Genomic DNA, 13,215 nt, shown 5'->3' with positions numbered 1-13,215 from the left:
GAAACAGAAATCAAATATTTTCTAAGGGTACGGAGCATAGAAAAGGTTGTGAACCAAAGTTTTACTGAGACCACTTAGTACAACCTTAGGGTTACAAAGAAACTACACCTATTCAGGAAGCACTTTTCATACCTGGCAGGAACCAGCTACAGACTTAAGGCCAGTCTATCTCAGGGCACACTAGCCATACAAGTTAAAATAAGTGGCAGAGATATGAAGTTAGACTATCTATTCATTCTTTAAAAAACTCACTCAGGTTGGGTAAGCTCGAGCCTGTTTTAGCAAAACTGAAACAAAGCAGAAAGCAAGTCTGGTCAGTGTTTCAGTTCTGTACATTCACTCACAGTGGAGTGATTTACAGGTCGCAATCACCCCATCAGACACATATTAGGAACATCAATGAAAATCAGTTGTGGACATGGAAAAACAAGTCAGATCCACATTGACATTGATCAGGCCATCTCCTGAAGGTGTGAGGCAACTACTATAACCACTACACCACTGTGCCACTCTAGCAATTGAAAATGATAATAAAGTAAGCATACAAAACCTTCTTTAAAACAGCTTTTTTGTCTATAGTAGCAGGTATTACTGAACAGGTGAGAGCTCAAAAAACATTTGTTGTTTTTCCTCATAATTAAAATACAGTTATTGGATGGAGGCTTGATTATATCTTTAGTTTTTTGTCCAGTTCTGTAGATTATATTCCAGAAAAAGTACTTTGTTGAAAGATAAATCTTTGATAAGACAGCAATTACATTTAATGGGAACTTTTTTTTATTTATTTTTTTTTATCTATGCTTCTCTGCATTTTACTTCAAAGCATGATGCATACTGTACACCGTAAAGATTATCATGTAGGAGTAGCATCTAGGATGAGCTTTTTATTAAAATTAAAGGCTTCATCAAGAATGTTTTCATGTAATATTCTGTGGCGTTCTTTTACATGTAGAAGCACATTCTCACACTGTGCCATATTGTAGCTGCAATACTAAGGCCTGCGTCTTTCCAGTATCCCCTTTCCTTGAACCAAAATACATCAATATTACTTATGATGATTTAATCAGAAACTATAGCTTCCATTTGAAAGTTTTTCTACTTTTCTCACTCATTGTCCGTTCTTATTCTTAATGGTCAGTCTTTGCTTCTTTCTAAAGCCAGCGAATTATGAGAAGCTCATGACTACTTGGCATTCACTATACAAACCATAACCACTTCCTTGCTGAATCTCAGAATCTTAATACTTAGAGTACTCATTAACATGGCTTAACACTTAAAAACATATAACTTAGGAAAACTGAATATTCTCAGACCCCCTTAACCCAATGCATGATCACAAAGGGTCAGTTCCTATCTTGTCCATCGCAGAGCCCACTCTCCTTTGTGGCAATTTAGCAGCATCAATTAACATAACTTGCATAACTTTGGGGATGTGGAAAGAAAACCGGAAAACCCAGAGGGAGACGAAATCAGATACAAGAAGAATGTGGAAACACCACAAGGATAGTGAAAGGGCAAAGGATTATTCAAACACAGGGTACTAGAACCATTAAGTGGAATCAAGGCAGTACTACAAATTAGAGAAAAGATGAAAGTATGTTGTGGTTGTGCTGCACTTTAATATTGCTTCATACAGCCCCATTTTACTTTAAATTAATCAAAAGAGTGAAAAAAGTAACTATTCTATTGTACGGCATATGAAAATAAACCTGAAAGTATATCTGAAACAGAAACTCCTAGTGTAATTCTGCTAATTTTTTAAAGAAGTCAGTAACTTAGATATTTCAAAGGTTTTAACCTTTATTTTCATGCATATAACACATCTTCATTTTCTAAAATACTTCTTGCTATATTCTGTCAATAATATGACCTCTTTGTATATTCCCAAGGGGTATAAAATGCACTCATTTGTTTGTTCTCTCTCAATATTTGGTCAGCTTTGATCTGACAGGATATTTCTTTTAAACACACGATGTAAGTAATTATATATTTTCCTTCTTACTTTTCATTTAGAAAATGTAATAATATAAACGTGTGAGTAGGTGCCCACTTATAGACACTATAATCAAAACAAGTATTAGCTTTTGAGGCAAGAGACAAGAGAAAAGCTTTACTACTTAGTTTTCTAAGTCTGTGCTAAAAGACACGTAGATTAATGTATTACAGAAACAAATTCCAATCTCTTCATCAGCAGCATTTATTATACATTCTTACTACAGTAATCCCTCGCTATATCGCGCGTCGCCTTTCGCGGCTTCACTCCATCGCGGATTTTATATGTAAGCATATTTAAATATATATCGCGGATTTTTTGCTGGTTCGCGGATTTCTGCGGACAATGGGTCTTTTAATTTCTGGTGCATGCTTCCTTAGTTGGTTTGCCCAGTTGATTTCATACAAGGGACGCTATTGGCAGATGGCTGAGAAGCTACCCGGCTTACTTTTCTTTCTCTCTCGTGCTGACTATCTGTGATCCTGACGTAGGGGGTGTGCGCAGGGCGGCTGTTCGCACACCTAGACCATACCGAAAGATTATCTTCACGTTGCTACCTTCTGTGTGCAGCTTTTAAGTATGCTGCACGGTGCTTCGCATACTTAAAAGCTCAAAGGGCACGTATTGATTTTTTTATCTGTCTCTCTCTCTCTCTCTCTGCTCCTGACGGAGGGGGTGTGAGCTGCCGCCTTCAACAGCTTTGTGCCGTGGTGCTTCCCATACTTACAAGCCAAACAGCCCTATTGATTTGTTTGCTCCTTTGAAGAGGAAGATATGTTTGCATTCTTTTAATTGTGAGACTGAACTGTCATCTCTGTCTTGTCATGGAGCACAGTTTAAACTTTTGAAAAAGAGACAAATGTTTGTTTGCAGTGTTTGAATAACGTTCCTGTCTCTCTACAACCTCCTGTGTTTCTGTGCAAATCTGTGACCCAAGCATGACAATATAAAAATAACCATATAAACATATGGTTTCTACTTCGCGGATTTTCTTATTTCGCGGGTGGCTCTGGAACGCAACCCCCGCGATGGAGGAGGGATTACTGTATACATCAGTCAGTCAGTCAGTCATTTTCCAACCCGCTATATCCTAACACAGGGTCACAGGGGTCAGTTGGAGCCAATCCCAGCCAGCACAAGGCGCAAGACAGGAAAAAAATCCCTGGCAGGGCACCAGCCCACCGCAGACTATATATCAGTAAAAACAACAAAATACAAAATGTATTTAAAATTGTGCAATAATGTTCCCTGCGGATAATTGTAACTGCTTATTAAAAAAAAATTAATTGATGATTAGATCAAGCATTTGAAGTTTACCAACAAGAAGCCATTATAATTTACACTACAAATATTCCTTTTGCACATAAAGCACTACATCTAAACTCTTCACACTTTGATGCTCTGTTTGTAATCACAGTTGGATTTCAAACAATAGCCTAATGCAGATCAGTTTAAAAGTTGCAATCAAACAGACTGGTATTTTAATTAGCAGCACAGATTATTGATTACAAACATGCATCTTATCTATTTAATTACAGAAAAAAATAAAAGGTGGTTCTCCCGAGACAAGGTTTTATAAAGATCATATACTATATAGGTAAATCTATGTCTGAACTTAAAAAAAGGTCTTTAACATGAATTTAAGTTTAAGTTTTACCTGCCATATGTTACTATAAATAAATGGAGCCGAGTTCATACATTGTCTACATCTCAGCTTGGGTATGACTTCAGTTACTGCAGGTTTACTCAATTCGATACCATTTCATCTAGTTTTATGTGAATTTTACTTCAAGTACTTAAACAAAGCTTATACAGTGTAGTCCTCTAACACAGTTTTTCTCAAAAAAGCGTGTGGTCAGATGCCATTGTTGGGTCATCAGCTGTTCTTTAATAGCTCACGCTATCCAGACCCCTATGTGTGCTGCACATAACTGTAGTAAACGTATATCATCGAACTAGTTACAACAAGGGGGACTAAAGGCTCTTTGATATTATTTTCCATTTGTCATCTTGATTGTCTCACCAAGGAACCCCCTGCCCCCTTTCATTTGTGTACTGCATTGCTGTATTTTAAATGTTTTTCAGAGGAAAATGTAGACTGGGGTCATTGTTGACCAAAAACAGATAAAACTGGGTCCCAAGGCCAAAAATGCTAAGAACCACTGTCCTAAGAAAACTGAATTTACTCTTAGGGCCTGCAGAATGCAGCAGCGGTAAGTATGTTTTTTTATTAAACAAAAAGTATGTCAACTTTTGTGAATAAATGAGGTAAGAAAACAGAAGAGAACAAGAGAATTTAAACTTTAATTCACTGATAAATAGTGCCTGTCTGGTATTACAAATGACTCCAGACTCTTTGCCTTATGGATACTGAGCCAACTTGTTCTGGGCTGTTTACTGTTTTCAAGAAACAAATAACTTCTGATTCACTAGATTTTACATATGGTGCTTTAGAATGGTGGTCTCAACAGTCACACTTAGTGGTGACAATTTTATCATGTAATGATTCAATCATGTCCATGGAACTCTAAGCCAACTGTTTGACATATTATGAGACTCTGCACATCTGGCAAACACATTTTCCAGTGCTGGAGAAGGCTTATGACTGTCATTGTATAGAATATTGTAAGAAGTGCCACAAGAATGCTTGGCTCCTGGACAATTTTGCAAGCTTTTCAGCATCTGTACAATATCTTTATAACAAGAGTCAAATCAAATCTACTTAAAATTGGTCTTATTTTTTCTATTTAAGACTTTCAAGAAGAAATTAAATATATCAAGTTTACATATATAAGAACTTAAGGAATCTGACAAATGAGAGGAGACCATTGAGTCTATCAAGATTGTTTAGCTAATAGCTAATATCTCATTCTGATGTCAAGGTTTCTGTTTCAACTAAATGAACCTGAGGGTTGCATCTCAGCAGTCAGTGATAACATTATGTTACTGGATTCAAGACTGTGATCTTGACAGTGTGTTAAAAAAGGTTTTCAACAGTTTAAAGGGGTCAAGATGGTAAAATGCACCTCCAGATCTGAAATGAGTTGCTTTTTGTCAGAACAGAAGTTAGATTGTGGACTGGTGTATTATTGACTATACCATTTATTGTTGTTCATTATTCAGTCTATATCTCAGCTGTAATACAAGGTTGTATAAGTAGAGCCTGAAAAAAAATTGCATGGGTAAAATTTCCTGAAATAGAACTTCCTTCAAAGGGTATTGGACTGGCTCACTATAATATGTTCAGGGGTTTAACAATCCACAAAGACCAAGGAAGGAGACAGGCTGTCAGTCTGAACTTAACTGAACCTTGCATGAGAAATGTACTGAGCACCGTCAATCAATAAGAGAACCCCAGCCAGTCCCCGGTGGGATTAGATGTCTGATCCACTGTTAACTGAAGACAGAGAAACTTACTGTGTCTTGTTTGGTTTATTTCCTGTGTGACTCTTAGCAGGTCAAGCGGATCTTTATGAAATGAATGAAAGCATGAGCAAGAAACACTGGCAATTTGAAAAATAGGCCATCAAGTCCTTACTAAAATGCTGAACTCAACTACACAAAGGATCATTCTAGTACATGAGACACTTGTGTATTTGACTGTTAAAGCTGCACATCACTTGCAAATAAGGGGCATGGTCTAATGAAAATCAGCACAGTGGACAGTTATGACTTAGTTAACAGCATATCCTAACAGAGAAAAATGTTACTGCAACGATAGATTTATATATATATATATATTAAAAAAAATATATATATATATATATATATATATATATACAGTATATAAAATTCATACAATATAATATCCATTATATATTAATTCATATTCATATTTTATGTTCATTCTTAAGTATATGATTTATTCTAAGCACTCACCATGATGAATAATGCCATTTTCCAGTAGGGCCTGTCCCAGGTGAACACCCTCTTCAGGATTGTCAATCTCTCCAATTTCCATTAGCCAAGCCACAAATTCACTACAAGTTGAAACAAAAAGGACCAGTTAATAAAAAGATTAAAAATTTTATGATTCAAGCATTTGAAGGAAGTGCAAAAAGACCGGGGCAATTTGGAGTCAATCAGTTATATCTTTTTTTCAAAAATTGTTTTCAGATTTTCTCTTTCAAGGAGTATTGTCAATATACTGTCAACAGCAACTAAGAACATTAACATTCCAGGGGAAATAAACACTGCATGAATATCTAAGATACTGTAAAGCAAGTATGCTGAAATACATAAATTAATGAGACCATGAAAGTATATGTTTACTCAGAATATGGGAGTCAGGAAAGATTAGAGTATATATTTAAACAAAGCACATGTCTAACAAACTCCAATCTAACTTTTCAAATGATCTTAATTAATAAAGGCTAACAGAACAACACTGTACATTGAAAATGGAAAGGAACAATAGGCAGCAGGTGAAAATAAGAAATGAATAGAATTATTTATTTAAACAGAGTTAAAAAGAGGTCACGTTTGAGCTTGAAATTAAATGTCTGGACAGAAATAAACCTAAAAACAAACATAAGAAAGTGAAGTTTCATGTCTTAAGAGATTTCTGTTTCTTATGTTTCTATTGCCAAGGACAGGTACGCCTGAAAACATCCAACTCTTAAAAGTGGAATTTCTCCCAAACCCCACCTTTCAAATGAAGAGAGAGACAGGACTTCATTTCAAAAGCTCAAGCCTGTTTGAGCACAATCCCCAGCCACTCTCCAGAGGGTTTTCCAGAAGTGACTTATTTAAAAATGTTACTGTACAAATGTGTGTGTTTGGAGCATTGTGGGCATACCGCTGGATATTTGGCACATGGACTATGCGGCACAAGCAAATGAAGATTTTTTTTCATGTCTTTTTGGATATTGTTTGCTGTTTCTTCAGCATTGGTCTTTACTCAAGCCTACTATGTCTCTTATCTCTGTTCTCAATGAAAACATGTAATTACATTTTTTTCTCAACCACTACTAGAAACATGAGGTAAATAAGAGATAAAATTTTTTTTTTATTTTGAGTACTCCTTAATGTATACAATAAAGTTACAAATAAAATAACTAAAAAAAAATCAAAATTAATAATTTAAATGAATAATTTTTAATACAAGTTCTTCCCTTAAAAATCTGTCCATCTCCCATCACTCAACAGTAATGCCTCCATTGTTAGCAGCCCATTTGTGTTTAATTCCATGATTTTGATGGTATATTACTATTTTGCATATTATGCAGTCTTAGCCACCAGAAGTAGGACTTATTCCACAATATGCATCACATTTATTAAAGTACAGGTATTTGTCATTCTTTCATATATTGTTTATTATACAGTACTGTTCAAAAGTCTTTGGCATCCTACATTTGCTTTATATACATTTTGTATTAGATGTTTGTTTTTTCTCTTCTGCAATAGTCTGACAGTAAAAAAGATATATATCTGATATAGAATCTTCTTCATTTATTTTACAAATACTAATTACTCATCTTCTGTTGATTAAAAAATGGTTTACAGAAGTATTTTAAAGTGGAACAAAATCCAATACTTAAAATCAACACAACAGTTGAAGGAAATATGGAAATATAAAAGGGAATTAATGTCAAAAGAAGGCTTCCATATCATCAGTGCTTGTGACCTCAAAGGTGTCATTGAGGTAGAGGTGGCTACCAGTTTCATCAGATGAGTAATCTTGCTAAACCATTCTCTGCCATACAAAGGAAATCAATTCTGAAACTAAAGAAAACTCATATTTAACCTTTCTTATTATTAAAGTCAGGTTATACAGGAGTTTGCGGATCATTCCACCATCTTTTTTTTTCTTTGTTAGTGAACAGTATATAGTTACAAACTATAACAAGTAATGCACAAGACTGACATACTACATTTTACAACTAAAATGTGATGCTAGATAAAACATGATTAACAAAAATGGGCCACAATATCAATGCACAAAACATAATGATTAACAGGAATAAATCTGGAATCAAAACCTTGGCTATCTAGACTGGTAGAAGCATAGTTTAAGCTTAGTGTCTAAAAATGTATGTGTCAGGCCTGTTTGCTGTTTCTGCAACAATTTTTAAGTCCTGGTCTTGAACACAAACCAAAATTTCTTCAAGTATATCGGTGATGGAGTTTTCTTATTATTTATCTGTCAGTGAATTTTTACAAAAATTTACTGTGAATGATTACCATGATCTTAAAATAAATTATACAACTGCGATCTCCACCATTCCCCTATCCACACCTTAACCCTTTCCCTGCCCTGTGAGAGACACAATGGATATCCATGTGTTACATCACAGAGCTAGGTATCTAAAAAAAAAGACACAGAAGTTGAAAAGAATACAAGATTTATGGGTCAGGAATAACTGGCCATGTACATCCCACCAAGCCAAACACCAGATAAGTATTTTTTGATACTATAACCAAATAACACATTAATACATAATTTTTAAAAAAACAGGCTATAAAATGAGGACTTTTGAAGATCAGAATAGAAAGACAGGCTACTGGCAACATAAATGCAACCATGCTCAAGCAGCCTCTGTTGTACAGGGGTGAGAATGAGAGCAGACACGTCCAGGAGTAGAAAGAAATGGGCTGAATATCAACACAGAAGACATATAAAGAAAACTACTAGAACTCCAAAACACTAAAACTACTAGAAAACTACGAGGCATTTAAAGAAAATTATTAGAGGTATTTACAGAGCAAAGGAGGCAGTATGGGTCAGGTATCAATTCCACATAAAATATTGGGTAGAGAGTATTTGGCTGCTGCTGCAGTATATTCTTCTATCACTTACATTTATTTGTATGAGTGCAACCTGACTCCAGAACTAAATGCAAACAGAATGACTCAAAATGCTAAGCCACTTATGGCACCAAATGTATTTTATTTCAAATAGGTAATGCAGCAAGCTGCTTGTTTTATTAAATGTAAATTGCTAAATTAACCCTAGCATGTATTTGTATGCGAGTGTGCTCACCCCGCCATGGACTGGGGACGTGTCCAGGGATTGTTCCAGCCTCACACCCAATGCTTGCACATAATCTGGAGAAGAGGGTGCATGGATGTTAATGATATGAAATTGAGGTGAGAGTAACATGGATATTCCAGTTTCACATCTCTATTAATTAGTTGTTTTTTTTATTTCCAAATTCAACCAGCACACACACTGCAACAAGATAAATATTATTTATAGTTTTATCTTTACAGTCTTTTCATCGAGTTTTTAAAGCTGCATTTCTCCATTTTAAACATGTAAAGACAGCACTATAGACACTCTAAACAACTAGTTTATTTAAAATGTTTTTCCAACAACTGTTTCTCACTGGCCCACGACCAATTTTTGTTTAGTCTGTATAATTATTCAAGTATGTGCAACTCCCATATAAATCATATGTATAAAACTACAATTTAAGAGTTCCTTTAAACACTTTAATGTTTTAATTATGTTTGAAGTGGTAAAGAAATGTAGGAAAACCTTATAGACAAAAACATGACAGTGGGTAGGATATGTGGAAGCTGGAACTACTAAAGCTGCCATTTTATTTCCCTAATGATGCTGCTATATACAGTACATTTTTCCATTCAGAAAAATATGGATGTTTGCAATGTACTTTTTTTTTTTTTCCTAAACTTGGGCCTGCAAGTAATATTCCAGCTGTTCAACAACTCAAATACATCAAAGTTAAGACCATCATCCCAACAAAGCACGAAAATGGATTCTACTTTTGCTTTTTAGAACACAAAAAGTCTCTGTTCAATTTAAATACAAAGGTACACAATTGGATATGCTTATGAGTGTTCGTACTCAAGGCTCCAAACTTCTGTCGCTCACTCTTTCCAAAGGCTACATTTCATTGTGCTGCATTTCGTAATGACAAACTCAGAAGTAATTTGACCTCACCTGGGAAGGAATAAGCAAGCACAATATGGAAATAATAACTGAACATGGGAAGATCAATCTCATTAAATGCAGGTTGCCATCCATTGGATGGCTTTAGTATCGACAAATTCAAAAATTACTAAGTCACCTGGACTTCATCAGCATAATAATTGTAAATGTTAGTGATGCTGAAAAATGTATCATAAAAAGTGAAACAAAAAATAAAAAGATAATGCCTGTCATGACACTACATTCAATATGAAATACAAACTTTTTTTTTCCAATTTTAAAAACAACTGGACAATTCTAAAATGTACAGGAAATAATTTGTTTCTGTCTTTTATCCCTAAGCCTCCAATGTGTAATAAATATGTTTATTCATTTATTCCTACACATATTGGATGATTTCTTTAAAGAGAAACTGCAACAGTCTGGAAACTTTTGATTTTATGAACCCTAACTGTTTTTACAAAAGGAAATTTACTTTTTTATAACTGGGAGAAGACAAATGTGCAAATCCAGGACACTGTGTAGCTATTATCATCTGGGACCTCATGCATAACATTGTGCATAGAATTCACACTAAAACATGGTGTACTGACAAAAGTGTAAATGTGCATATGCACAAAAAATTTCAGATGCAAAAAAACATGCTAAATTAACTTCCACGCACTTCCGCTCCATAAACCCAGTCAGCATGAAAAGTAACACATGTGCACGCACCTGTCATCCCACCCCGACTCACGCCTCATTGAATATGCATATCAATATAAATGTCACCTTCTGTTTTGTGTTTGGTTAAAAGACAATGGCAAAAGTACACGAAAAAAAGAATTTCAGCAAATGCGAAGTGGAGGCAAGGAAAAGCGTACTATTTGTTGGCTTAAACAGTGGTATAAACAACAAAAGGAAGTTGAGCGAGTGACATAGAGTGTCGGAGAAACTCAAAAGTTCAAGTTCAGAAAGTCGCACAGTGCCCAAAATAAAAAAGAAGTGATCAGATATCAAAATCGCAGTGAAAAGGCGAGTCGTAGCCCACCATCTGAGTGTCATACGAAAGCATATTAGGGTACAGAGAAACGAAAAAAAAATAGGGACACAGTGAAAAGAAAGTTTGAAAAGTCCACTTTAATCTCATAATTTATTTTGTCAATTAAGTAGAACATCATAAACTTAATCTTAAAGTCAATGTTTAATTTACTAGACTTTCTCAGATCCCATCGTAACTAAAGTAGCATGTTAAATGCTTCGTATTCTGTGTGTTCTTCTATGTGCTCTGTGTGTGTGAATCACTATGTGCTTCTTAAACAGGCTTTCTCTTACGCCGACAGGACACAGAATACATTACATTCATGTGAACAATTTAAATATGAAGATGTATACTTGATATTTTCATGATGAGATGAATTAAAACATGTATTGAACATGAGGGCACAGTGGCACAGTGGTAGTGACGAGCTGGCACCCCGTCCAGAGATTGTTCCTACCTCCCACAAGATGCTTCCTGGGACGTGCACAACCCTCAATGAAATAATTTATTGCAGCAGTACTGTCTCTTTCAAACGTACCAACCCCCCAATTCCTGTCCTTTCTTTATGTAACCAATTGCCATACAAAAAGCTCTGTAATAAATGTCAAGCCATCTGCAAGCTTAGAACGTCAATTCTTCAAAACTTTTTAGGAACAATGAAATATTTTCGTAGTACATGTTTAATGATTCCATCCAGCTATCCATCCAGGGTTGCACCAGTCCCAGCAAGCATGCAGCATAATGCAGGAACAAATCTGGGTGGGGCGCCAGCTCATCGCTACCGCTGCGCCACCGGGCCCACACGTTTAATTATTAACAGTATACATTATTTAAATGAAGTTAAAAATATATATGTATAATGTAATATACATACTTTAATGCATTTCATCTTAAAAATTATATCAAGATCTCCAGGAACATAGCTCATGGAAATCTAAATCAGCTTAAAGGCCAGTCATCATCACCTGTAAATATTCGCTGTCTTCTATTGAATTGAATTGAATTCCTTTATTGTTATTGTATGGTACAATGAGATTCAATATGTCAATCCTACATAAACTTATTTTTTTTATAAAATTATAAAATAACAGTAGCAATAATAATAATAATAACAATAATAATAGGATAAAAAACAAAGAAAAATATATAATATGAAACCATAAGTACAATATACATGTACATATAGTGCAGATAGTGCAAATGATTCATAAAGTGGCTCAGGTTGTGCAATATTACAACTGTAGTGCAAGTTTACATTGAGGTAATTATAATTCTAAGTATAAACAGTTCTACCAGGATCACTTGATGGGCTGATTGAGTGCATTTATATCTCTTGGGATAAAACTGTTTCTGAACCGCGAGGTCCCTACAGGAAAGGCTCTGAAGCATTTGCCGAATGGGAAAAGTTCAAATAGACTGTGCACATGGCTAAGGCAGCGTGAGCTATAAATGTTCTCCAGGGCTAGAAGCTGTATCCTGATAATCCTCTGAGGATTATCAACACAATCCCTCAACACAATCCGCCATAGAGCTTTCCACTCAGCTGCTGTACAGCTCCACACTCAGATACAGTGGGTTAAAATACTCTGAGTACTGGACTGAGAGTAACAATGCTAAAGCAGTATTTGGAGTAGTTTGGCCATTCCGTGGACCATTATATTGGTACAGGTTGATTACTATCAGATGCCTTAAATTTATAAACTATATGCTGTTAATTTCAGTGTATTTGATAAAGCAGTGTCAGGGATGTGAATCTAAAAAAGAAAGAGAAACCACACAGGAACAGTACCACTGCTTTGACACTGGGTGCCTCCATTTTGCAAAACCAAGCAGAAAACGTGTATACGCAATGTGTTGTGCTGCCGTGACTATGTGCCTCGTTTTACACTAAGTTTACTTTTTATACATCACGATATGAGTGTGGAAACAGGCGTACGCAACATTTTTGTGCGTATGCACCATTTAAACATGAGGCCCCTGGTCTGGTAAGGGATAGGAATTTTTGAGAAGTATTTGGAGACTATTGCCAAGGATAGGAAGATCTGGTTAATCTGATTAATTTGCTATCTTCAACCAAAGGCGGTGTGAACATAGAATAAGACTGAGCGACTAATATTGGAATTGCAGATTTTTTCTTTGTTTCTGGCAATGTGCTGGCATGCCACCTAGGGTTTGGTCTCTGCTGGCTACCTTCAACCCTATAATAAATAATACAAGAACAGAAGATGGTTGGATGACTATTGTGGTGTTGTCAACTTTCATTATGTGTAATTTTTGCTGCAGTAATCCAACAATCAATAATAAAAA

The 13,215-nt window shown here is 35.4% G+C and overlaps 1 protein-coding gene across 1 annotated transcript in view; it reads right to left on the bottom strand.

Moving 5' to 3' along the window:
* Positions 1 to 13,215, bottom strand: part of prex2 (phosphatidylinositol-3,4,5-trisphosphate-dependent Rac exchange factor 2) — a 547,559-nt gene that overhangs the window by 273,498 nt on the left and 260,846 nt on the right. The window contains 1 exon segment of the mRNA XM_028803602.2: positions 5,873 to 5,973. Within this exon segment, the coding sequence (XP_028659435.2) occupies positions 5,873 to 5,973 (101 nt within the window).

Source organism: Erpetoichthys calabaricus, chromosome 6, assembly GCF_900747795.2.
Source record: "Erpetoichthys calabaricus chromosome 6, fErpCal1.3, whole genome shotgun sequence".
Taxonomy (NCBI): Eukaryota; Metazoa; Chordata; class Cladistia; order Polypteriformes; family Polypteridae; genus Erpetoichthys; species Erpetoichthys calabaricus.
The sequence above is the reverse complement of the archived record's forward strand: the minus strand, read 5'-3'. Positions and strand labels throughout refer to the sequence as shown.